Genomic DNA, 27224 nt, shown 5'->3' on the forward strand with positions numbered 1-27224 from the left:
AAGGAGCAGCTTTGCTCAGTCAGACTATTTCAGTATACAAACATAATTAATTAATACACAACAAGGAAGCCTCATCTGAAATACTGTGTTAATTTCTAGAAACTATATCAAATAAGGATATCAAACGGGCTGAAAGTTTAGTGTAGTGGGGTAACAAAAGAGTAAAGGGAGGAACGTGAAGTAGGATGAATGGGTGACAGCACTAGAAATGTGTACAGTGGAGGGGTAAAAGAAATGGGCATCAAAACATGGGTATATTTAGTCATGAAGGGCAAGGTGTGACATAAAACTGGAAAGCTAGGATGAAGGGAAGCCAGGGCTCAGGGAACAACTAGATTGAGAAGACTTAAGAAACAACATTTCATGGGGAGGATAGTGTAGCAATGAAGTATGTTGTGGCAGGGCTTGTTAGAGTGGAAGATCTATGGTGAAATTAAAAGTTGTCAGAGGTAGATGAAAAAAAAAGGATGGGGGCTCTCATGATAGCGTACATGAAGGAACATATGCATGTGTACATTCTAAGTTATTAAAAATAGTAAAAATTATATACAAGAACAAAGCAAGGAAGGGGAGTTGCATACAAGTTGCAGAAACATATGGGCTCACATACTGAAATACAGGTTTCTTCTTTACCTCCACATATTTTCCTATGTTATGTATAAAGGAGAGTTACCTAGAAATCTGTCAGGCATGCTGAAATGAGCATTTCTTAAACTCACTCTGAAAGAGCTGCAGATCCCTTTAAAGTGAAAATGTAACTGAGGAAAAATAACTAGAAATCTTTCTTCCCTCTGCAAGATGAAAACCCACTGAAGTGTCTGACTTTCATGACTTAGTATAATAGTGTACAACTATGTTGAGTAGTAATTCACAAATTCATTTCCAGGTGTAGGGGTTCCTGCTGTTAAAGTAATGCTAAATTTGGAAGGGAAAGTAAGTGAAGCACGGACTGCCTCTACAGATCTCCAAGTCTTCCTTTGGTATGTTGTGGTCAGAACTGACCAAATGGTATGGATTATGGTCCTGCCAGAATATGCAAAGCAAGAATGCCATACAAGGAAGGAAAGGCTATTCCCTGAGCCGATGCATCTGTTCCATTCCAAGCCTATTTTAATTCAGCTTATGCAGGGGTTACAGAACTGTAAAGTGAGTCAGGAATATGAAGCATGAAGAACTGTTCAATGTAATGGAAACGTGTACATTAGAGGCTGACTTGACCACAGTTAACATCAGTTTGCATATTGATTTCATTAGGTAAAAGGCCAGCTATATTCTGTACCCCACTGTGATGCCTGAAATGAACATAATGAATTACACATTTCCCAGATAAGTATCCTGCAGTACCTCAGTTACATCTAGGGTCTGTGCAGTTACGCATTTGTTAGTCTCAACTGTTCAAAGGTGATCACTGAGGAGGATGAAACCAGGGAGAGGACTATGGTCAGAATTCAGGGTAAAAGTGGAAAGATGGACTGGAGTTAGCATCCAGGAAACATCTAGAAATGGAAGATAAGACTGGTATCTCAAGTGAAACTGGAAATAGAACACAGAATTGGTATCCAGAGAAAAAACAGAGAAGGAATTTGGAACTGGTAGTGAGGATGAAACAAAAGATAGAAATGTAAATCTGGAGTCAAGAATATAATCAATGGGAAAAGATGGAACCGTTGCCTATGTAGGAACTGGGTAAGGTCTATGAAACTAATGTCAAGATTGGACTAGGGGGATTTGTGTCCAAAACTGACCTGTAGATGGGAGGTGGGAGTAGTGTCTGGGGTGGACCCTGATGAACATGATTCTAAGGTATAAATAAGAATGGAAGTTAGAACTGGTATCCAGAATGGAAATTAAGATGGAAGCATGAACTGGTTTCTCAGATGGTACTAGAGATAAATGATAGACGTGAGGCCTGGGATTAAACTGGCAATATAAGACAGGATGGAAATGAAGTTGGAAGATAGTACTAACACTCAGTATAGAACTGACATTAGGAAGTAGAACTAGATGATCAGAATAGGACTGAAGATGGAACCTGTAGGCAGGATAAAAGTGGATGATGGAATTAGTATTCATGATGAAAATGGAGCTTTATTTAAGATATCTTTGGCATCTGCCCACTGCTAAGTTTCCAGATCTATCACTAATTGACCACTTGCTCATTAATTTCACCTACTAATGGTGAGGGCTGTGCAATGAAGTTCCAGATCTACCCAAATGTGGAAAAGGCCTACTATTTATTTTGCCAATCCATAATTCCTCCCCAAATTCATGACATGCAATGATGTTAATGTAAAAAATGTGCATGTTTCTCTTGCTCCCTCTGTTGCACCATCTTGTAAGTATCTGTAGGCATTTCCCATGATTACATGCTTAAAGGAGACTCTACCACTCTCTACTGGGGATTTTACTAAACATTTCTCACTACCTCCTGTCCTCCAAGAAAGGAGACTTGGCTGCTGGCTCCCCCATTGAGCTTCCCCTTTAGTACTAAGATTGCTATCTGAAAATGGGCTACAAACATCACAAATGGGAGGCCTGCATCTATGCAGGTGAGTAGCAACTGAACTTTGAGAATGTACTATATCCAATAAGAGACTGCTGCTGGGAGTCAGAAGGGATACACAGGACTAAACTAAACAACTGACTCGATGTGGTGGGAGTGGACAAACCAGAAAGTAGAACTAAGCTACCTAACCAGCAAAAAGCTAGAGACACGAAAGGGCTAAAGTGTGAATATTTTTCACACAATGGCCATTGCTCCCCTGTTGGTCTCCTCTGATATATTGGTTAATCAGGTAATCAGCTACTTTTTATTATATAATGAAGAGAAACACAAAGAATGTGAACTTCCATATGTTATAAAAGGATAAAACTATTCTCTAAGCAGAACAACAGAGAATCACTTTTATTATAAAGCCCCATTAATTTTGACCATTAGTGTGTTCAGCTGTTTGCATTAGAAATAACTTACTATAATTTCTGCTTCGGGTTCTGCCTGATGGGCCTCCTTTTTGACTTTTTTCTTCTTCTTCATCTGAATAATGCTTTGCAGATCTTGCATATTGTTTAACATGATCTTGGTATTATTAAAATTTTCAATCTATAGGAGACATAAAACAACAAAAGAAAATTATTCTAAGTTGCATAATGCCTTTATTAGTTAATTACACAAAGCTTGGGTGCAGACTTTCAAGATTAGTAGGTCTCTTCATCAAGCATGGTAGGTAGATAGGAAAAATATGTTCTTGTATCTCAGATACCCTGCATGCAAATGTTTCAGTCCAGTATGGAAAGAGTTATGCCCCTTTTATGCTACTTAAAGCCCACTCCTCTCGACAACCATTTTGTAGACATACTAACAGTGGATTCAGGTAATACAGAGACGAAAATTAGATATCAGCCTTGACATCCTTCTTGGGAAAACCAACCAAGTTGTTTTGGTGTTGGTGCTAAGTTGTGGAGTATATAGGAAGGAACAGGATTTTTATGTGCTCATATAATGTCTGCTTTTTACTCACACTGCACCATGGGTGCAAATCCTGCTTTGTATCTATACTGCATTGTGGACATCATTCTTGACAATGGCCACTATCCTCTTCTATCCCCTGCAGTTATCAAAATAAGATAGTAGTGATTCCTGTAACCTAATGCTTGCAGAGATAAATGAAAAGATAAAAGCACTACCTAACCAGAATGTTAATCTCATGCAATATGCTTTAAAACCAGTGCAACCACAGTTTATAGTCCATGAAGAAAAGTAGTAACTGTGGCTGATAACACCTCTCTATCATCAAACGTTCAAGACAGTGAATGTTATAACATTGAACCAGGAACACCAAAATCCCAACATCACAACCTAAACACAAACCTATTTTTTGCAGGGGGGGACCCCCCCTTGCATCCCACACAACCTCCTGCTTATTATTCATAAAACTTTGAGATCACACTACAGTGGGGAAAGGAGCAAAACCCCGATCTCCACTGTACCATGATCCAGCTCAATGAAGTTTTTTTTTGATCAGTGTTCTGAGCTTTCAATGTTTCCAGTTTGATGTTATAATGCTCGCTATTGTGAATGTTTGATGTTTAAACAGGGATCCATGGCGGAATGTATACTAGCAAATTCATGTTACTGACCACCAAAATGTTTTGTAGGATAAGTATTTGACAAGATTCATCTGCAAACTTTACTAAAACTGCAGGTTCTCAGCTGATGCACAGGGCGAGCTGATGCTGGTGTGCAAAGTGGCTTAACTGTCTTCTTCTTTTGTTCCTCAGCCCCCTCAATGACCATCAAGCCTTCTTTTCAGCTGCCCTATACTCCTCCCCAATGATGAAAGCCCACCAGCCAATGCGTTCCCCTGAGAGGTGAATGGCAAGTGAGGTGCCATTGGGTCTTTTATGGTTATGCAGTTAACTCTCCCCCTTACTTTAGTTGTGATTTCCACTGTTGCTTGCTTATGGGAAGTGCATGCACTCTATGCATGCATACATGTTAATCCCAGTATGTAATAAGCTGTAGTTATAATAATCTAAATAAGGGGACCTAACCATGGCCTCTCCTCCCACTGTGGATAAACAAACACCTGCAGCTCCTTCCACACCTCCCCTAGCCAGCTCACAAAGTGGCTGGGCTGTCAGTCAAACACAGGTCATCTGGTGCAACAAAATGACTTAATTTAATAACAGTGCAAGATCGGTTGTTTAAATTTGCAGACAATGTGGCTTTAATATAATATTCTTGCAAACTGGCAACATTTCCTTTCTGGTTTTTGTCTGTTTAAAAAGGCAAGTCATTAACTAATGACAGAAACCTCTTAAAAGCGTGACATTTAATGAAAAATGTCCATCAGAGTCTGAAAGCTCGCTACATTGTAACAAGGCTTACTTCCACTATATGAGATAATGATAGTCCATATGGTGGGGAAGCATAGTATTAACAAATGCTAGATTTAATCCAAAGTATCAGCATACTCTGGGAGCCTGTCATCGGCAGTACATTCCTTATCTCTACAGAAAAAGATTGCTGTGCACTTTCAACCTACAACAGGTGCAGTTCCTAAATATTCTTAATTACTGTTCCATCTGAAGAACACTTCAGCCAGAAAAAATTAAACACCCTTTTAATCTTTACTAACACTCAAGTGGGTGACAGACTTTGTAAAAGCAACACATATTTTGACAAGGGGCAAAAGTGTACAACTTCTCACTGTATGTGTACCACCTAGTGAATATGGAAAAATCTCCTAAAAGCAGAAAACTGTTTTTGCAACTATTGTGAAACAACATAGCTGGACTCCACTGAACAGAGATTAGAGACAAGTGTTTGGTTCTTCCATATTGTGCCACTTTCTGGCATTATTTATAACTTACTTGCAGCCTCTGCACAGCTTCCATGATTTGTCAAACAGTCCTGTAAAATGTCAAAACACAAGCATTTCAATCTGATTACCACAGATGGCAATAAAAGCAGCAGAAAGCCTCCAAGGTCTGAGTTTCAGCTTTGAGCTTCAGAGTTTGTGTGTGTGTCAAGACCTGCTTTCTTGTCTGGGTCAGTAACAGCCAGTCCTCATGTAAGAGCAAGATACAGACTTGTAAGTTAGTGTATGAGGTCACTTATCTGATATTCCACCTACTCAAGTACATAAATGTGACTGATAGTATGTCCTCCTTCACTGGAGAATGTATTCAAGTTTAGGATGTTGCTAAGACCACCTTCTTCGACACAGAGCACATGGTTACTAGTCCAGTCTCAAACCTCTACCCTCAGTTTTTAAGTAAATAGGTTCATAGGTTGGTACTAGACTATCAGCCCTAGGGCCTATACAAGCCTAGCCATAACAATTCCCTGGCTATTTCTTCCCACACTATTTACTTCCCTGGACCCCTGTCTAGCAGGGCGACTGACGTGATCCCCGGGGTGAATTTCCTTTCTCCCATCCAATTGTCAAGGTTCCTTTTGAAGAGGACCAAAGAGGCACTCTGCTTGACAAGTATGGGCAATCTATTCCAGAGTCTGGGAAGTCTCTGGGTCAGGAACCTATCCCGCCAGCATGTTTTGTTTATTGTGATGACAAGGTTTAGATCCCTGGAGCGTGTGGCCCTGAGGGATTGGGATTTCTTTAAGTGTAGCATGTCCAACAGCTCTGGGTTTGACATGGCCTTGTATGTTAAGCAATGATCACCTCTGAGTAGACGATATGCGACAGAGTATAGCTGGAGTTTTTTAAGGCGGTCAGTGTGGGGCATCTGCTTTAGGCCCGTGATTCTTTTAGTGAGGTATTTCTGTGGCCTTTCCAGTTGTTGCAGATGTCTTGAGAGGTACATACCAAACGGGGTGTTGTAGTCTATAATGGGTCTAATGAGGGATGAGTACAGTGGGACAATGACCTCCTTTTTTCCTGGATGAAAAGCCCTTAGTGATGAGGTGTGCCACATAGAAGGATTTCCTGACTGTTGTGGCGATGTGGTTATCAAAGGTGAGACCACTGTCCACCTGTGTCCCTAAGTCTCTTATCACACTTTCAGTGTTAATGTACTGCCACCTATATGGTAATTCACGGATACATGTTTTTTTCCCAAAGGGGATAACTATACATTTCTTGGCATTGAGCTTGAGCCCATGGCTCTGGCATCAAGCATCTGTTTCTGTAAGGCCCTTTTGTAGAGTATCCACATCATTTGGGGATTCAATAATGGCTCCCAGTTTGCAGTCATCTGCGAACTTTGTTATCCAGAGTCCCTTAGTGTTGGCCTGTACTTCAGAGAAGTAGATGCCAAACAAGAGCGGTCCCAGGACTGAACCCTGAGGTACTCCACTTGTCATTTGTCTGGAGCTGGATTTGGTGTGGGCTACTTTTACGATGTGGGTTCTATCAGTAAGCCAGTTAGCAACCCATTGGGTGACGTAGGGATTAATACCCAGCTTAGTAAGTTTATCTATGATTCCAGAGTGGGGCATGGTGTCAAAGGCCTTGGCAAGATCTAGATAGGCTGTGTGGACCACCTTAACCTTGTCCATGGCTCAGGTTCAGGAGACAAGATTGGTCCTTTATGAACCCAAACTGGGTGGGGTCCAGTGTTTGAAGTTTGCCAATGTCTTTGTTTATAAGTTCCATAATGATACGCTCCATGGCCTTGCAGATAAGGCTTGTCAGACTGATGGGAAGGTAGTTTCCGGGGTCCAAGGTGGATCCCCCCTTGTGGAGTGGGATAACTGTAGCTCTGCGCCACTCAGTGGACACGAAACCTGAGGTGAGGCTATGACTAAACATGACACTTAGGTGAGGTGCCAGTTCATATTGTAGTTCATGTAGTACACAGCCCAGGATGTCATCTGGTCCCATGGATGCTGTATTCTTAGCTTTGGAGAGAGCATTTTTTACCTGTGTGGCCATTATTGCCAAAATTTGGCAATCTTCCGGTATTGAGATGGGCCATTTAGGGGGTGAGAGGGGGGTGAAGTTGGCACTGAATCGATCTGCCAGGATACTGGCAATATCCTTGGGATCAGTATATTTAATGCCATTCTGTTTTAGCTCAGAGCAGATCTGAGCATTGTCATTTAGATTCTTGACATAGTTATAGAATGCCTTGTGGTTGTCTTTGGAATCTTTGGCAATTTTATTTTCGTAACTAGCTTTGGAGGACTTTATGAGGGATCTCAGTTTCTTACTGAGGCTGGCAAGGGAGTTTTTTGCATCCTGGGATTTTCCTCTTTTCTGCAACAGTTTCTTCCTTTTGTTGTAAAGTTTGTTTATGGCAGGGGACCACCAGATTGGCTTCTTTTTTTGGATGAGAGCATCTTGGTTCTATTTGGGATGGCACGATTTATGCATGAGTGGATGTGCTCATACAGTGCCTTAGTGTAAGATTCAGCAGTTGAACTTTCAGCACCCGTCTGCATGGGTGTCATGAAGTTTGTCACTTCTGACTTTAGTAGCATGAAGATGGCTTTGGAAAAGTTTTTTATGGAGGTTTCCTTACTGGAGGGTGGGGGTGGGATGTGGATGTTAAGGGTGATTAGCTTATGGTCAGACCTGACTAACGAGGGGGTGACCATAGGTGTGGAGCATCGACTTCCCATGTTGGTAATGACCAGGTCTAGGATATTGGAGCCCCTGGTGGGACTATGGATTAGTTGATCCAGGGTGTTGGAATTTATGAATTCCAAGAACCGTTGGGCAAAGGTGTTGGTACATGAGTACTTTTCCCAGTTAATGGCAGGGTAGTTAAAATCACCCAGTATTAGGGTGTTTGGTTCTATCTTAATATTTTCCAGTATGTTTAGAAAGGTGTAGTGAGAATCTTGGGGCATGGTGGGGGATCTGTAGCAAGCTACAATTTGGATTGCAGTCTTACCTAGTGTTAGTTGCACCTGGAGAATTTCAGACACATTGTGTTGGGCAACTAGCCTGGTGGTGTGAATATCCTTGGTGAATATTGACACTCCTCCACCTTTAGTGTTTCGGTCCTGCTTTGGTGGCCGAAAAGTGTGGTAAGAGTTGTAGCCTGGTATTGCAGGGGTGCTCTGTTGTAACTATGATTATAAAAAGGTGCATCATGTCTTTCTAGGTGATAAGTTGTGTAGTTATACATACATTTTGGCATGTATCTAAGGTTCTCTGTTTCATGTTCTTGCACTGTAACAAGGAGATCTACATAAATGGCATATTTAAATTATTAATACATTAAAACAGCTGTAGAAAGACGAACAAATGTGCTACCTTTCTCTTCTTCTCTTCTATAGCACGCTGTTTTTCTTGCTGAATCAGTTCCTTTAGACTCACTGTGACACATTTCCTTCTAGGCATGTCTTCCAGCGGCAAGTCCCCAATCAACTCTTCAAATCCTCCTACTTTCCCCATTCCTCTTCTACCACTTACCTATAATAAAACAGACCACATAAGTACTGAAGAAGGGCACAAGAAGGTAATAAAACAGACCACGTAAGTACTGAAGAAGGGCACAGGAAGGAAGAAGATTCTGATAATAAATATATCTGTCATGTTTAAATTTAGCACAGATAGCTTTAAAACTTACCTCACTGTGTACATTATAGATCCATCAACTAGGAATAACTTCAACAATTTATTTTATTGATTTGTTAACCAGATACACAGGTGTTTCCTTTTTGGGTGAAATGTGACCACTCACTTCACTGAATGACTTTTACCAGACTCATTACAAAGAGGACACAGTCTTAAGCCTCAGTGTCATACTACAAGGCAAACTATGTTACAGAGTGACCAAACATTATTTAAAAAAATAATTTCTAGACTAATAATGCCTATTACAGTATTTGTAGATTATTAATGTCTTTCATATAACCACTGTTATAAATTTCACTCATTTATTGAAAAACAGAGTAATGCCTTTAAACATTTTCTATCCTTTTAAGACATGAGATATAGGAATGTGTAGGTTTTAATAACACAGCCAGCCACCCGCAGGACCCATCTGATCCCCCATATTGACTAGTGACTAGACTGAGACAGTCATCCATCATACTTTAGATGGCAATGCCCCTAACCCATGAACTGAGAAGTGTGGGGAGGGATGGGAATGCAATGATATAATTATGGGAATCGGCATTCATGTTTCCATGTACAAGCACCCACTGCAGGCACTAACATATGTCCCAGACTGTAATTGCATATGGTAATGTCCCATAATCTCCAGCAAGAGAAAGAGTCAAGTATCAGCAACTTCACTGACAGTTTCTCAGAAAAAGGCACCATAAGGGAAAGAATAAAGATATAATTTGGAACCTGCATCTTTTTTGGCCTGATGCTGTAGTGTTAATAACTTGATCTGTGCTACTAGAAGAATCAGTGATTTGTAAAAATGCGTGTTTTGTGTTAAAATGCAGCTACTTCTTGTAAACTGATCTTCTGGCTTAATAGTGATACAGTAAACTCTCAGAACTCAAGCAACTGGCAACAAAATATCGCAGAAATACAGTACAATTTTCATGTGTTGCACTTTTTGTCCTCCCCCCGCAGAAACACACCTTATGTTTTTAGAGTTTTAGAGTTTTAAAAAGGAAGCTAGGAATAAATTCCCTCTCTCCCCAACCTGAGAACAAGTCAAACCAAACAAATAGAATAAGGTACAGTATTATTCAGGCCTATTTTTAATAGTAACTCTCAAGAACCAGAAACCACAGTTATCCGGCATCTACCAATCCCCATGTGTGCCAGTTAAGTGAGAGTTTACTGCATTGTTTGTTTATGCATTAATATAATGTCTCAGCAGGATTCTTTTACAAGGCATGAATATGCAAAAATGCACGACACTAAGTCCATGTTTATTAATCAGTTTACTTATTTATTGTTAAACTGCTGGGTAGGCGGACTGATCCAAACCATATTTTCCAGTCATATAACCAAAGTCACTGTAACACTAAGGCAGAGAATAAATATAGAGCACACAGAAGGATAATAAAACAATGATATGCACAACAAGTTAAAAAAAGAATATTTAGTGAAGTAATAAAGCAAATGTATACCATACAAGTACAACAAATATGGTGAATAATAAATTGCCTTCAATTAAGAAAGTCATGAATCAAAACACCAGCTTTTCTAAAGGTAAAAAAAAGTCAACATTCCAAACCCCCCGCCCCAAAAAAAATGTTTTTTTTTGCAGGGGAACCCCCCCCCATGCATTGCTATGTGTTAGGGACTCTGCACTCTTACCTCCACAGCTTCATTCTAACTTTGTTACATTCCCCTGAAGAGAATAGTATGCAGAGCCAGATCATGCTCAAATGGGGCCCTTGGCAGGGTAATGGATCAGGCCCCCCACACACCATCCCCCACAGCCTTCCTGCACATGTAGCAGCCCCCCTCAGCACCCACTTCCACCCCACCCCAACCCCCAAAGCAGCTTACCCCAACCGCCATTCTAGTGTCCCATTACTTGGCTATTTCTACTCAGTTACTTTAAACACTGTTTGGGCCTGTCAGTTTACATACTATTTTCTTCTTTACTTCTACAATTATTACAGATATTTGGATTTAATTTAAAACTTTTATTTCAAATTTTATAGCACAAACACGGATGACATTTGCTTAACAAAACAATACAGTCTCACAATGAAAACCGACTTAGCATTAACACTAAGTAAACTTGAAACTCACATTCATTGAAATGACATTGAAACCCACATTGAAAGAAAATGCATCTGGCCAGTGGTGGATTGTTTACCTTTGGGCTGTTTTCAAACTGTAGGCCCCTTGCACACATTTTTAGGACCATGAATGTTCTTTGATTCTCCTTCCTGATTACAGTAAATTATATTCCTTGTCTAATACAGCACTGCTTGTTAGTATGCATTTTAAAATTGTAGGTTTGAACATTTTTCTAGTAAGCAATGAAACAAAATGTATGAACCAGTAATGACAAAACTGCCCATTTCAAAATATTTCATCCATAAAAGGTCACTCAAACTTTTGTCATTACAATCCACCAGTATCAGTCAATGTGCACAATTTCTTCAGAAGTAACCATCATCTGAATAATTCCACATTAAAGAGATCTGTAATTAATGAAGAGGTTGCTGCCAACAAAAACTTTATATTTCAGTATTTCATCTACAAATTCAGTGCCTGCTGCCCTTGAAGAATAAGTTGCTTATGTTACATTAAGAAAAAAACAGTAAGCTCGTAATATTGAAATAGTGAATGGATGGCAAACCGACAACAGGTTCATAATTACTAGGCACCTCATCCAAAGGAGGACACACTCAGGACTTTAGCACCTCCACTCCCTCCCCTTAAAGTACAACACAGTATCAGCAATCCATCCACATGGTGTGGGAGAAGAACCCACAGCCTTCTGCATCAAAAGAAAGTATGCTACACATTGTGCTACTAACACTGCTTTCAAATTCTGCAGCACAGTGACAACCATTTGCTAAACAAAACAGTTGTACATTGACAGAGTCTTGACATGGGCAGCAGTAAACTTCTGTTGCCTTGATGCACACTATTCCTTGAAAATGCACTTAAGCTCACAATTCCTTGAACACGCACTGAAAAACTCACAATTCCTTGAAAATGCATTGAGGTAGTTGGTGTCATCCCTCTCAACTGACCCGATTTCTGCAGAATGACCAGATTTTTGCCTCATATTTTTGGTCTGCTCCACTTAAAATATGTGTTTTTCTGACAAACTACTGAGGATTGAAGTCACTAAATAATTACATACATTTGACTTTCAGATTTCATATCCTTCAGACAATGCATGCTAACACAACATTCTAAGCTTATAAGTGCAATATTTAAAATCTGTCCCTATTTTTGGGTCCTTGTCCCCTATTATTTAAGACTTTGTCCAGATTAAGAGATATTGTTGATGTAGAGGATTCAGGCTCTTGTCTCCTGTAATCAAGACACAGGGTTTGAGCCTGAGTAAATTAACTAAACTACAATCCCTAACTAGGGTTTTCACACACACACACACACACACACACACACACACACACACACACACACACACACACACACACACACACACACACATTTTGCTCCTTGGGCAGAAGAAGCAGGAATGTTACATTGTGTATTTAAATTTCACGTGAGGACATGGAAAAGAGAAAAAGTAAGCAACAGCATGTGTTTGCATTGATGCACACAAGCAAACAAGGATGTAAATCTGAGACACAGATGGTGTTCTTAAAAGAAGAAAGCCCTTAAAGAAGACGTAATTTTTTTTTTAAATAAAAAAGTAAATGTTGCAGCTTGTGTCAGCCACCCTAGCCAGCAGGACCCTCCCAGCCAGCGGGCCCTATGTGACTGTTTAGGTCACATAGTGTTTGATCCGACTCTGATATTATGTCCTTTTCCTGATGGTGTATTACCACAGGGTTACAATTGTTGACAAGGTTCCAAAATTAGTTCTTTTTCCCCCTTCTAAGAAAAGTTGACATCTTGAATGTTAACTTCCTGGATTATACCCAATAAATGGCTTAACCAAAAAGACATTAAGGAGTATCATATAATAATGACCAGTTATGGAACAAATTGTGAACTGAAATATCATGCTGACTCCCTACACTTACCTGAATGTCTGGTATAGTGGGCTAAAGCTCTAACTTTGACTCAGAAGGCCTCAGGACTGTGTAGTAACATTGATGCTAGAGGAGCCAGCTGGAGAGGGTAGAAGGGAATGGCTGACACTGGAATTCTGGGTGGTCTGTCGTAGCAAATGGTAACTGTTTACTTACTTCATTCTGCCATCACGCTATGCTGCCCCTTGCAGGAAATGGTCACTAAATTACTTTGTTCTGCTTTGACTCACTTATGCTGCCAGAATTGTTTTGTAAATAATGTATTTCTAATATTTTTTTATGTCTGTTGTATGGAGGGTACATTCTGCTAGCATACAATGTATAGACACTGACAGACATCATACCTCTCAACTTCTAAGTGCAAGAAATCTGTACAAAGCTAAAAATAATGGGAGGGACAAAGGACCAAATAGGGACAATTTTTTTACATATTGTTCTTATAAATTTAGAAAGTTGCTTGAATTACATGTTTTGTATTAGTATGCATTTTCTGAAGGGTATAAGGTCTGAAACTCAAATGTTTTCCATTATTTAGGGACTTTAAACCTCAATAATTTGCCAGAAAATCACAAATGTTATGAGGAACAGACAAAAAATATGAGGTAAAAATCTGGATGTTCTGTGAAAATCTAGACAGTTGAGAGCTATGACAGACATAGTGCAGAATATTTTTCACCTGCCATGTCTGTACTATAACTAAAAGATCTATATAAAGTTAAAAATGGTGCAAATACTCCACACCTGTAGTGTAATTTTGGATGAATCCAAGCTCTGGCTTAATTTGAGACAGGGATATAATATGATTAAAACATTATAATAGTACTCATCATGCAACAGTAATTAATCTTTATGACTTCATTAGCTTCTCAGTCATTACTGCTAAATTAATCACAAAGGCAACCGAATCAAATGGACTCGTGAGTGCAATGTCTGGAAGGATTAACAGTAAATCTGTTTACATGCAAGATGATCATATAACAGAGGGCTTTGAAATGTGCACAGTTCTATTTATATAACTTCTAAGGAATAAAATAAATTCCACTGTCCTGTGGCTTTCTCTTAGAGGAAACTGTAATGATATCTTCAATATCATAGTATGTCTCTGCATGTAACAACATCTATCTTAAGCAATTACGCAAACAGTTTAACCATACAATCACTTGCATACATATTTAGTCACAGAGTAGGCTGGGAAATCCTGCTGAGTTACTGAGTGATTGTCATTGGTTCTGAATAGAAAGTAACAACACTTTATACTATATGAATATGAATAAACTGAATACAAATGGATACACTGTACATGGTTTATAAGTTAACATGTTTCAATTGGGCACTTGTAGTACTATGCATCTAGATCTTCGGATCTTGAGCAGTTCTGTGATGATGCTCACATGTGTACAATATGTTTCTGTTTCAGTGCTTAGAATAACAGGACAATGTGCCCAGTGGTGTAATTTATTTATAAGCCCTTTTGGTCAATGGCCTTAAGCCTTTTGTGTGACAAAATATAATGGTTACAACATACATCCCCCAAAACCTTGACAAACACTGTATACATTTAAGTGGACAAAGCATTTGGTTTCTGTCATTATTAGTGAACGACATACTGGAAAATGCATGTTTTCAAGAATAACTCAAGGGAAAATAAGACACAGTCCTGCGTTTTTATAAACCATGTGCTTAAAATAAGTCAAAAAGTGAAAGGAGTGATAAACAATGAAATATACAGCACTACAACAAAATCACTTGCTTACAAATCTAGAACATTTCATTGAAGGCAACCACATTAGGAAGAAAATAGATTCCACACAATCAAAAATCAAAATTGAAAAACACTTCTTTGAAAAAAAAGATATAGTAAAAATGCACAAAATACAGCCATACACATAATGATTTCTAGTATTTCCTGTAGTAGGCAAGTCTACTGTTCTCCTAACCTTAACCTGACTTTATCTTTAGCCAAAATGTAATCCTCATCCTAACCCAGAACTAAACTTTAACCCTAAAGTCACAGACTTTAGAAATACTACAGCAGTGACATTCAGCCAGGTAGCATTCCATGCAGTGCAATATTCAAAAAAACTGAATATGACCAAATATTTCAATTAAATTTCAAACAGTCATCTACCAAGTATTCTAATTCCTTCTTGGGCAAGCAGCCACTGTGAAATTATACCTACGCCTAGCACTACAGTATCAGCAATAGGTGGAATGCAATTGTAGGAGACTTTGATGAAGAGCAATTCAGGTACCTGCACTATGCTGAGCACATCATGCTGAAAATATCATTTTCTGAAAGAAAAACATATCAGCCAGATAAATGTCAAAAGCAAGTATGTGTGTAAGGGCCACCCCCCTCTCCCCACTACCATAAGGGATATATACCCATGCACCATCATTATATATATAATTATCACCAAGGGAAGCATATATCAGTTATATCTAAATATTTTGCTTTCTGGTGCTGTCAGAGTAAATGCTCTTGTTGTTGTTTGTCTTTCGGCTTTTCCCGGTAAGGGGTCACCACAGCAGAACTCCGGTCCGCTAATGATTGGCAGTAGATTTTTACAAAATGCCGAGGTGCCAGCTTGAGACCCAACCTTCAATGAAGGCATGCCCATTTACGCACGCATGTCTTTCGAACGCTACTCAACCAGGGGAGGACATGCAGACTCCACACAGAAGGCACTCCCAAGCCCAGCCGAGAATCGAATGGGAGAACCTCTTGCTGTGAGGTAACAATGCTACCGCCGTACCACCATGGCATCACGGGATGCTCTATGGTTGATAAAACACTCTTTCATCAGTTTCATTCTACTGTTTATTGTATATCATTCAGTCCATCCATTTTCTAAACAGATTTCCCTAGTGAGAACCATTATGGCAGCAGGCTGAACAGGGTAGAACACACTTCCAGATCTCCAGTCTCCATCACTCTGTGGGATCCCCAGACATTCCCAGGTGAACTGAATGATATAGCCTCACTAATGGCTCCAGCATCTGCTTTGGGGCCTCTTCCCAGTGAGCTGGGCCTAGTACACTATAAGGTCCCATGACTATCCTCACGAGATGCTCAGACCACCTCGATTGACCTCTCTCTACATGGAGGAGCAGTGGCTGTATTTCAAAATTCTCCTGGAATGCTGATTAGATAGTCATGAACTAACATCCTTCTCACTCCGTCATGGGGAGTAAATTCAGCTACCACAGGAAGGATTGTTATTTCCGCCACTTGTATATATGTTCTCATCCTCTCTCATTTCTCTGTCATTACCCGAAGCTTATGACCACTGATAATGATGGGAATGTAGACAAACCTGGAAACTGAGAGCTTCATTGCTTGAAACAGTCCTCGCTTCACCACTGCACTTTGGTATAATGCTTACATTACTGTCTTAATTGTGCCCATGACCTGGTGAATCACCCAGTTCCTTTTTAACTTCACTCTTGAAGACGTCCACACAATACTTAACGTCCTCCCCCCACGTAAGCTACTTCTTCCCTGACTGCAATCCACTCTTTTCTAATAGAGAACTGTGACCTCTGTTTCAATGTTGCTGATTTTCATCTCAGCTACTTTGTACTTATCAGTGAATCTCTCCAGTGCATGCTGTCATGTCCCCAAACTATACACTCTTCAGAAAGATGATTTAGAGAACAATATTATTAAAAGAAAAATAATTTTAATAAATACATAGTGTCTAATGCTAATTATCAATAAAACAAAACTGATACAAGAAATGTCTACAGAAAGGCACCTAGACAAATTTTACAAAACTGGGAAGGAGGAAGTTTGGTTAGTAGGTTGTAAAAGTAGCAGACTCTAAATCCAACTTCAGACCAGTGACAAGTGGATTACCACAGGGTTCAGTCCTAGGTCCTCTCCTGCTTGGTATCTACTTCTCTGAAATACAGGCTAACACAGAAGGCCTTTGGCTAACAAAGTTTTCAGATGACTGCAAACTAGGAGCCATAAAACTCCTAACGATGTGGACATCCTACAAAAGGACCTCACTGAGACAGATGCCTGATGTTAAAGCCATGGCCTCAAGCTCAATGCCAAAAAGTGCATTGTCATCCCTTTTGGTAAAAACTCTGTACCCATGAATTACCACATAGGCGGTAGTCTACTTAACACCGAAAGTGTGATAAGAGACCTTGGGACACAGGTGGACAGTAGTCTCTCCTTTGATAATCACATCACCACAGTAGTCAGGAAATCCTTCTACATGGCACACCTCATCACAAAAAGTTTCTCATCCAGGTAAAAAGAGGTCATTGTTCCCCTCTACTCATCACTCATTAGACCCATTATAGAGTACAACGCCCCTTTTGCTATGTACATCACAAGACATCTACAACAACTGGAAAGGCCGCTGAAATACCTCACAAAGAGGATTTCCGGCCTCAAACAGATGCCCTATGCAGACCATCTAAAAAAACTCCAGCTTTACTCTGTCGCATATCGCCTACTCAGAGGTGATCCCTGCCTAACATACAAAGCTGTGTCAAACCCAGAGCTGTTGGACATGCTCCACTTAAAGAAATCCCAATCCCTCCGAGCTACATGCTCTAGGGACCTAAACCTTGTCACCACAATAAACAAAACATACTGAAGGGATAGATTCTGGATTACAGGCCTCAAACAGATGCCCTATGCAGACCATCTAAAAAAACTCCAGCTTTACACTGTCACATATCGCCTACTCAGAGTTGATCTCTGCCTAACATACAAAGCTGTGTCAAACCCAGAGCTGTTGGACATGCTCCACTTAAAGAAATCCCAATCCCTCCGAGCTACACGCTCTAGGGACCTAAACCTTGCCATCACAATAAACAAAACATGCTGGAGGGATAGATTCCTGTCCCAGAGACTTCCCATACTCTGGAACAAACTACCTATCTATATCAAACAAAGCTCCTCATTAGCACTCTTCAAGAAAAATCTTGATGATTGGATGAGAGATAGGAAATTCACCCCGGGGATCACTTCTGTGGCTTTGCTTGACAGGGGCACAGGAAAATAATTTTCTTGGGTGGAAAAAGCCAAGGTACCGTTTGGCTAGGCTAAAATAGGCCCTAGGGCCAATAGCCTAGTACCTACCTATGAACCTATGAATGACAGGTAAAAAGAGTGGCGAAGGAAAGTACATCAAAGACAAGTAAAGCTACTGCTGAAATGATTACATCAGATCATATTGTATGTGGTTTCCATGTGGAGCTGACTCTTGAGAGCAGAGTTATCCATTCCTCTGCAATCGATAAGTAAGGACTGAACAGAGTGTGGAGAGAGTGAACATGAATGAGAAATCTTGGTCTGATATCCAAAGAATTAAAACAAAATGGATGTGGATTTTCTTAGCCAGTCTGTATGATTGCAGAGTCTTCTTCCTTCCTTGCCACAACATTGCAGAATAACTCCAAGTTTCTTGAAGATGCAAATAACTACCCAATATAGTTATCACAGATGTATTCCCTAAACAGGAAATTCCTGCTTTCTGAGGAAAATACAGAGATGCTATTAGAACACCACAACTGAAATATGTAGCTGACCAGCTCCACAGAACAGAGGAATGAAGTTTTTAATACTTTCCAGATGACACAGGATGAGATTACGACTGGGCCGAGGAGGAACTGGCTAACAAGTGTGCTGGTGAGTAGTCAGTGCAAGTTTATTGATCATGGATGGAGTGAGGCCTGTTGCTGTACTGACACCAACCAGAAGCCAGATATCACAGCAGGAATCACTAACAGCTATTGGACTGAGTCAGTTGTGTATCTCGCCAACATTGCAGTCACCCCTGGTAACTGCAGGGACATAGGGGTTAGGGAAGGTTACAAATGCCTACATTGGTTGTCGGAATAATATTTTTTTCTTCTCCAAGGGGATCTGGCCTACAGAACACTAACAGGAAAATACAAGCTGAAGTATTCTCACCCTTCCTGTGCAACACAGGAAAGAATGACAATAAAGGCAAAAGGGATTGATAGCTGGCAGGAATGAAAGCAGGAAAAAGGCTATACAATTTTGATAGCTAAATGCAGCAGAACTAAGAAATGTCATCTATGCAATAAGAAGCTTAATGAAGTATGAAAGAATACAGGAAGGCTCTTCTGAAGAGACAGAATGAATATATGTTTCTTTTAGCCCATCCAGTTGCTGTTCATGACATCACCTTTTCTTTCTTTCTCCAACTCCTAACTCCATCCTCAGAAACAAACATCAGTCTCTTCTGTCCTCCATCTGTCTTTCTTCCACATGACCTCCCTTTCCTTTATCACATTCCTCCATGTACACCTAACCCAGTGAATTCTCCAGAACATATACATCCATTGCTTGCCTTTTTCACACCACTAGCATAAAGTATCACTTTTCATACCTCTCTCAAAAAGCCGTCTTAAAACTACCTGACTGTTATTTAAAACTGAGACTTTTAAGGAATTAAATTGCTGTGTTAAATAGGGAAATTTATGTGACAAATAGCATGAAAGATGTTATTGTTCTGATGAAGTCCATGTAGAAAGAAGGACTAAGACACCCAATAAAATTTTATTTATTTATTCTTTATTGGCAAGTATTGTTGGAATTTATCAGAAATATTTGGATTGTCTTTGTTGCATTTCATTATTTCAGAGACGAAGAAGTTGTTGTGGACAGTCAACATATGTGTGTGTGGGGGGAGGGCAGAAAAAGCATACAAAATGACATATAGGATTCAATATTCTAAGTTACATTAAGAGACAAGCTGTAAGCGATGCAGTTGTCACCTGCCACGTGATTGCTTATCTAAGATGAGGAGAGAGAAGGTCAATTTCCATTACAGTAGTGACAATAAGGAGAGACAAATAAAAATGCTCACATTGCAAAATAGATTTTTGAATGGGTGCCAGTATTTGCCTTCTTTATTTCATGCCACTGGCATGAGGAAAGGGCTCAAAGAAGAAAGCTGTGAAAAGGATTTAATCTGAGCCTTTTGAATGATGGCAGCTGTTGGACCACTGTCCTGTGACACCTGCTGGCTGAAATAGTGGAGATGGGAGAGTGAGTGAAAGGACTGATACACTGCCAGTGGAAAATGCCTAAAGAAGGGGAGCAGGTGGTATCTCAGGACAGAGCCAATAAATTCTACAAAAGAGATAACACAAAAGCATAGAATCCTAAGGCATTATCAGTTTATTTTTAATTTATTGTAACACTTCCACTTTATTTCTATCTTCTAGGAATGGATTCTAAAAAAATGTTCTTGGAATTACTGCTTAATTTGCCAAAGAGTTTCCAGCTTCTCTCCTGATTCAATGTTTCTGTGTCATAGGTCCCGTCATTCCTAAGTATATTTTGTTATAATACCTTTCTTCTGTAGCTATTTACCTTGTGCTACATGGATTTGTCTTCTCTGTTTATTCCCAAGATGCACCTGGTGACATCCTTTACTCTGCTTATTCTGCACCATTTTATATAGCCTCTTCTGCTGTGAACCTACTGATTCAGTGTTGTGATATCCCTTCTGTCATCTGGATATTCCCTATATGTCCTAGCATCACATTGACTCTCTTAGTCTCTTTCTTACATTTGAGCATATTTTGAAATAGCTAGCATTTCTGCCTTTAAATCTTTCTCCTATTTGGTATCTATCTGTCATACACTGCCTGTGCTCTTCTAAACCTTTTGTTCTGAAATATAGCTATTGCAGTGGGTCTGACTCTGTTACAAAATCCAGGACTGTTACTTCCTAGCACCTGAATGGAACCTGTGCCATAATGTTCCTTTTAAGTCTTTATAAGCATAGGTCTCTACAAAGAATAAGCCTTCTCGTGTGATACTTATTTCTACTATTAACAGTATGGGTGGTTTTTGTAAAACAAGCACTCATGATGAAAAGGGCACCACTCCTTATGAATGAGATTGTAGGGCTTGCATCTAATTCATAAATTGGCTCATTTGTTGATGTTTGTTTGTTTCATCAAGTAAAACATAGCTCCCATTTCATTCAAATGAGCAGGAGAAATGGACCTCCTCCCTTCAGAACCCATGTTTAAGCCCATTTCTGCATTGTAATGAGGCTAGAGTTGATTATTATGGTTAAAATTAGTGCAGTTCGACAAACTGCGAGTTCGACAGTCACTGTTTCTGACATTTTCTTGTACCTTAGAATCCTGTTTAACTTTATTGATAAATCTACCACAGAGTAGTGATGGCACAAAGAATATGCCACATCTGCCACTGGGCTGTGGTGGGCCAGACATGATGCCACATCTACCAAAGAGCAGTGGAGGGACAGAGACTATATCTTATCTACCAAAGAGCAGTAATGGGACAGAAACTATGCCATATAGGTTCATAGGTTCACAGATAAGCCCTAGGTTAGCTACCCTTGCAGGCCATTTTCAGCCTAGACAATTTCCCTTCAAAGATGAGAATCAAACCCTGTACCTTGTGTCTGTAAGGTAAATGCCTTAACCTTTAAGCCAACACTCCCAAGAGCATCTACCAAAGAGCAGTGGTGGGAGAAAAATACTGACTGCAACCAATATACTGTTTAACCCATTTTCTTTTTACCAACTTTCAATGTTTATTTGCTCAGACTGGGATGATTTGCATTTATTATATGCTGGTTCTGAAATGCATACAGTTGAATATTCTTTATTTTTCAGTCTTTTGTGCTGACACACTCATAGTGAGACAGTCCTTTTTATAAAGTGAACCTTGTTTAAAGCCACCTGACATCATACATTACTCTTACCAACAACCTTTATCAGGCCTTGTGGAGTCAAAGACCTGGGACCCTGTTTCCAGGACTAAGGGGGGTATTTTGTTATTATTCACCTGGCATATCTCTGCATATAGTATGGCAACATCCTCTAACAAAACAGATCCAGGTCTCATTGCTGCTTTGTGACCATCCTTGTATCTTTTTTGTATTCCTCTTCCAAGTTTTGTGCTCTGTATTCTACATGCTCTTCCAAGTTCTGTATTCTGCACATTTAAAAACACAACTGTCATACCAATGACTGTTACTTCCTCTTGTTAGCTTTTTGCTTCTCCTTTCTACATCCCATAAGACTCCTCTATTGTAGAGTTTGATGTAATTTGTAATGAAATGCCTCTTCCTTTGCTGATATCAGTAACACCAAATGAAAACACGTTACCGGAGATAATTTCCTGTGAAAACTCTATACCAGATTACTTACTTTGCCATTCTGAAACCAACAAGATGTGAAGTGCAAACCACCAAAACAACTACGGTACCACCAATGAGCGACACTGTTCAAGTAGACACCACGTAAATTCTTTTAATCCAAATGTTTAATCCACATAACGCCAAGACATACGATCCATACAGTAAAACACAAAACGAAACTCTAGTCTGTCATAGCACCAAAGAACAAGCAAAACTTTCACTAGCAGTTCTGAGGAAGACCAGTATTCTATGGTTGAAAGCGCTAAACTGTTTTTGATGTTTTGCTTGTTCTTTGGTGCTATGACAGACTAGAGTTTCGTTTTGTGTTTTACTGTATGGATCGTATGTCTTGGCGTTATGTGGATTAAACATTTGGATTAAAAGAATTTACGTGGTGTCTACTTGAACAGTGTCGCTCATTGGTGGTACCGTAGTTGTTTTACTTTGCCATTCTGTAAATTAATGATTTATTAGCATCAATTGATTCTTAGTGCTTAACCAGTTTCTTTTCTAAAAGTCTTTTCTAAAAGTCCACCTTTTGGCACAAATTCAAACTACTTGGATTGCTTACTATATTTTTAGTAGAAGAGGTCCAGCCAACTTGTGAAAAAATAAGGAAAACAATTCAGTATGAACACAATCCCAGAATTAATTCATCAACATTTTACTCTCTCTCCTCTTGCTCCCTGTCTACACACACACACACACACACACACACACACACACACACACACACACACACACACACACACACAATGTGTGTGTGTGTGTGTGTGTGTGTGTGTGTGTGTGTGTGTGTGTGTGTGTGAGAGAGAGTCACTGAATGTCACAGTAAAATGCTACAACTTAGATTTTGCATATTGAAGGATTCCTTCACAGGACATATGTATTGAGTCCTGGCAAAAGCATGGAGTGCCTTTTGCATTCCCATTCTGCCAGTATCACACAATATAAAAATTCTGTAACTAAACTGACTAAATTGCATGTTTTTATTCTGTACCATTTTAAAGTGTTATGAACCAATGAAAACAAAAATGTAAGAGCAGAGAGTTTATGTTTTACTCATGTATGTTGCATTTCTGTTATTTATTGTCTGGGGAGTCTTAATTTACAGTTTACAGAAGTAACTGTGTTGTAAATGAATAGAGGGGAACTGTGTGACAGGGATTTTGGTACTGCACAGAAAGGTATTCTGAACAGATGCATTCCATCCTTGGTAATTTAAGTGGAATTTCACAGGAAAAAGCAAGTAACAAACATATTTGGAGGGAGATATGAAGGATGAAGGCTCTTCTGTTTGTCACAGAAGACAATTACATGGGGATATTATTATTATTAGTATTATTATTATTATTATTTATTCTGTGCTGATAAGAAGGCTCATTTGGCTACAGCTGCCTGTTTTCATGAGTAACCTATTCTGTATAAATAAAAATAACCTTTTCAGAAATACATATGCAAAGACTACGAGACTCAAGCACAGGTATTCAGGTGACAGCTCACTGACTGCTTATCTTGCCTTACTAAGGCTCATAAAACAGGGAGTAATGTGGTCACACGCACCAAATGTTTGTGTCATGTATTATACACCTCATGAAGAGCTTCCCTGCCACTTGTGCTAAGTAATGCTGTGCAAATAAAAATATTCAGAGACATGTGAATGTGACCCCATGACCCAAAAAGATTAAACATTAGGCAGGCGGAAATAATTACAAAATGGTTGTCCTACACTTTTAGAGGAAATGTTAGTGGACTGACGGAGGCAGATCATGGTTGTGAGTGATTTAGGTTTAAAGCTGAAGGGGTGAGGCAGAGGTAGTGTCAGCTTAATCTGTTGTGTTACATTTATTTAACTGTGTGCTGTACTAATTGCAATGTCAGCCTTTGGTGCAGAAGGCTATAGGATCTATTCCCACATCAGGTAGCTGGATTACTGCCACTGCAGTACAGCATAAGGGGGTGCTGCACTCCTGAATGTCTCTTCCTTCGGATGAGATGTTAAACTGAAGTCCCATTTGCTTGAGCTGATGGTAGCTAAGGTGGATGTAAGAGGTCTCATAGTTCCTATCGAAAAAAGTAGGGGAAGTTAATTGATGCCCTGGACAAATTTCCCTGAGTCATATAACTACCAGCTCAGGTCTCCCCTATAAAGAGGCCAGTAGGCTAATGGGACTGAATTGGCCAACAAAGAATAAATAAATAAATAATGCAATGAGGGCAGTCATAGAATGGTAGGATGTAAATGTGTCCCACTTAATTGGGTGTAGAATATAGTTGTTGTGGCTGTAAAGGGGGCACATAGCTCTGCAGCAGTCTTACATGGACATATAAGCCCATAACACCACGGATCATAACACTGCTGGTTAATGTAGTATAGCACAGTGACAGACAGGCAGAGATGAAAGCACAGTCATATACAAAATTTAAATCATTCTGAGTCCCATATAAATCCAAAGGAATGATTGAATCATGCTGTTGCTGTCTGAATCCCATACAAATCCCAAAGATTATTTAAATCATGCTATCTGAATCCCATATAAATCTAAAGGAATATTTAAACCATGCTGTCCGAATCCCTTATAAATCCCAAGGACTATTTAAATAACATTATCTGAATCCCGTGTAAATCTATCATTTCATACTTTTCAGGGAGAAAGGTCTCTTATCTAGCTTGCCGTTTATAGACATACATACTCCAAGACCCTTCAACTCATTTCCACTTTTGGACTATTTTGATTTGTTATCAGAAAAGTGCCTTGGGTCTAGGGCATCCTGTTGATTACTTTTTATTCAAATGTTGTTTTGAATGGAAGAAAATTATCTGAAATTATATTTGAATAGTTAAAGTACATTTTTGGGGGGTAGTTTTCCCCAGCATTACCCATTACAAGGGGCTGTACTCCAAAAGTATTATAGTCAACTCTGAGGCTGATGGATCTTGGGAGGAGGGAAAGTTCCTCATGCAATGATTTCCAATGGGAAAATCCATTTTTTGTCAAACAGTGTATTTTTGTATTTTTTTCAATGCACAACGCGTCTACTCCCATGAGTCTATTTGTTCCACAGGTGTCCATGCACTGCAGCTGTCTTTTACCCTCCCAGGTACCATTTTATACACTCACAATCATCTCCATGAAAAAAATACTTCATTGCTTGTTTTATTAGTGCACATGCTTTGTGAGTTTACTAAAATTAACAAAGTTAAAAAAAATATGAGAACAAAGTGATGCAACACCTTTTTCTGAATTTGGAACAAACATCATAATGTCCTCAAAATATACCAAAACAAAGTTCTTTCAAACTAGTGTGCCTGTCCAAATTCTTAATCTCGGCTGCTTGATTTTAAATAGTTATTTAGCAGATCCTTATTTAAAAAATACATATGTGCACATCTATATTTATAAAGGCATATCATGTCCGCAGCTTCTGCGTCTGCATGTCTCACACCCCCTCTGTATACACACAACATGTTCCAGCCAGCAGTCCATGACCAAATAAATAAGTAATCTGATCTGTCCTCTTAGCATTCCTGACACTAATCACCATATTGGATTTATTCTTCAGACTTTCTGTCTCACTACCCAGATCATGGGCTGAGATGAAGCTTAGGGCACGGATAAATTCCACACGACAGAAATGCTAGCAGAAAACCAGTGTTTGCTTATAAATTCATGGGGAAACTGTGTTGTATATGGTGACAAACTATGAGCTCTAATCACAGGCACTGGAAGTAATAGAAGTTCTTCAGAAAGTACAGAGCAGGAGGTGAGCTTCAGCTCAAACCTCAGGTGCAATCCACACGACTGTATGTATACTCTTTACTGAGCCAAATTTATTTAGTTCTTATGGAAATTCTTTCCCTTTGTTCATCATGACCAAGAATTTGCCATGACTCTGTGTCATTGATCATGAGAATTGAAATTAATGACTGAAGTGTATTTAACCTGCAGCACAGTGACCCAGGTTAGTAACAGGTCAGGCAACAGATTATGAAACACTGAAAGAACAAGCAGTAATTAATGTAAATGTCTTCAAGTGCAGTGTCAAAACCATTACAGAACATTGAGAGAAAATTAAACTGACAGCCACCCCCCAGTCCGAAGAAGTCAGAAGTTCTGCAAATATTTTTTTAATTTATACACATAACCAAACTATCAGGTATAAAGTCAACATAAATTTCAACAGGATTCTTCAATACATTTTGGAGGAGTATGAGCAGAAACACGTACACAGGGATGGATTTGATAAAAAAATTATAAAGTCCTAATCTACACTTATTTGCTGTCATCTCTGAACAGTAAAACTATAAAATTTAGCTTTCAAATAAATGTAAAATATACTGTATGTCTCACAAAACAGAAATAAAATGTCTAGAGAAATGTACTGAAACAGTTTATATCTGACAGACTTTTGAATTCCACTTACCAACTCATCAATACTATGAATCACCATGGCTTTACACTTGGTCCACACTCGGCCCGAGACACTCCAATGTTGTGTTCACTTGAGCCGCCACTCTGATCAAGCAAGCAGATGTCAGGCCTTTTATCAGCACGATACTGCTTGCATCTCCTCATGTCCTAGTGCCCACCCTCTTACACACACACACACACACACACACACACACACACACACACACACACACACACACACACACACACACACACACACTTCTTGCCAGGATGAGTCAGTGTAAAGGATGCTTCATCATCCTGAACACTCTCTGATGCCCATCATGTTTCAATAATCAGCAGGTGTCTCTGTTCACAGAATCCCAACTTGACAGATTTCCTAGATGCTGCAGGAAAACTACTATCAGAGAGCTGTAAGTCTAGAAGTAAATAGTATGACAGTAACTTTCCACTTTAACGTAGCCCCAATATGGAGCTGTGGGAAATAAGTAAATATTTTTTTATTAGTCTGCCTTTGTGCAACTTGTAATGTGTTGGTTCAGACCAACCAACTGCTAT

At 39.4% G+C, this 27224-nt stretch overlaps 1 protein-coding gene across 1 annotated transcript in view; it reads right to left on the bottom strand.

Moving 5' to 3' along the window:
• The window catches only part of LOC122812102 (ankyrin repeat domain-containing protein 1-like), a 46111-nt gene extending 19319 nt beyond the window's left edge, over positions 1–26792 (bottom strand). The window contains exons 1-3 of the mRNA XM_044084383.1: positions 26680–26792; positions 8727–8885; positions 2972–3100 (exon numbers count right to left, since the gene is read on the bottom strand). Coding sequence (XP_043940318.1) covers positions 2972–3100; positions 8727–8885; positions 26680–26706 — 315 coding nt within the window. The 5' untranslated portion in view covers positions 26707–26792. The remainder of the gene's footprint in view (positions 1–2971; positions 3101–8726; positions 8886–26679) is intronic.
• Between the last annotated feature and the right edge of the window lie 432 nt (positions 26793–27224).

The sequence above is a fragment of the Protopterus annectens genome, chromosome 9.part0, assembly GCF_019279795.1.
Source record: "Protopterus annectens isolate FY-2018-M chromosome 9.part0, PAN1.0, whole genome shotgun sequence".
NCBI classification, from domain to species: domain Eukaryota; kingdom Metazoa; phylum Chordata; order Ceratodontiformes; family Protopteridae; genus Protopterus; species Protopterus annectens.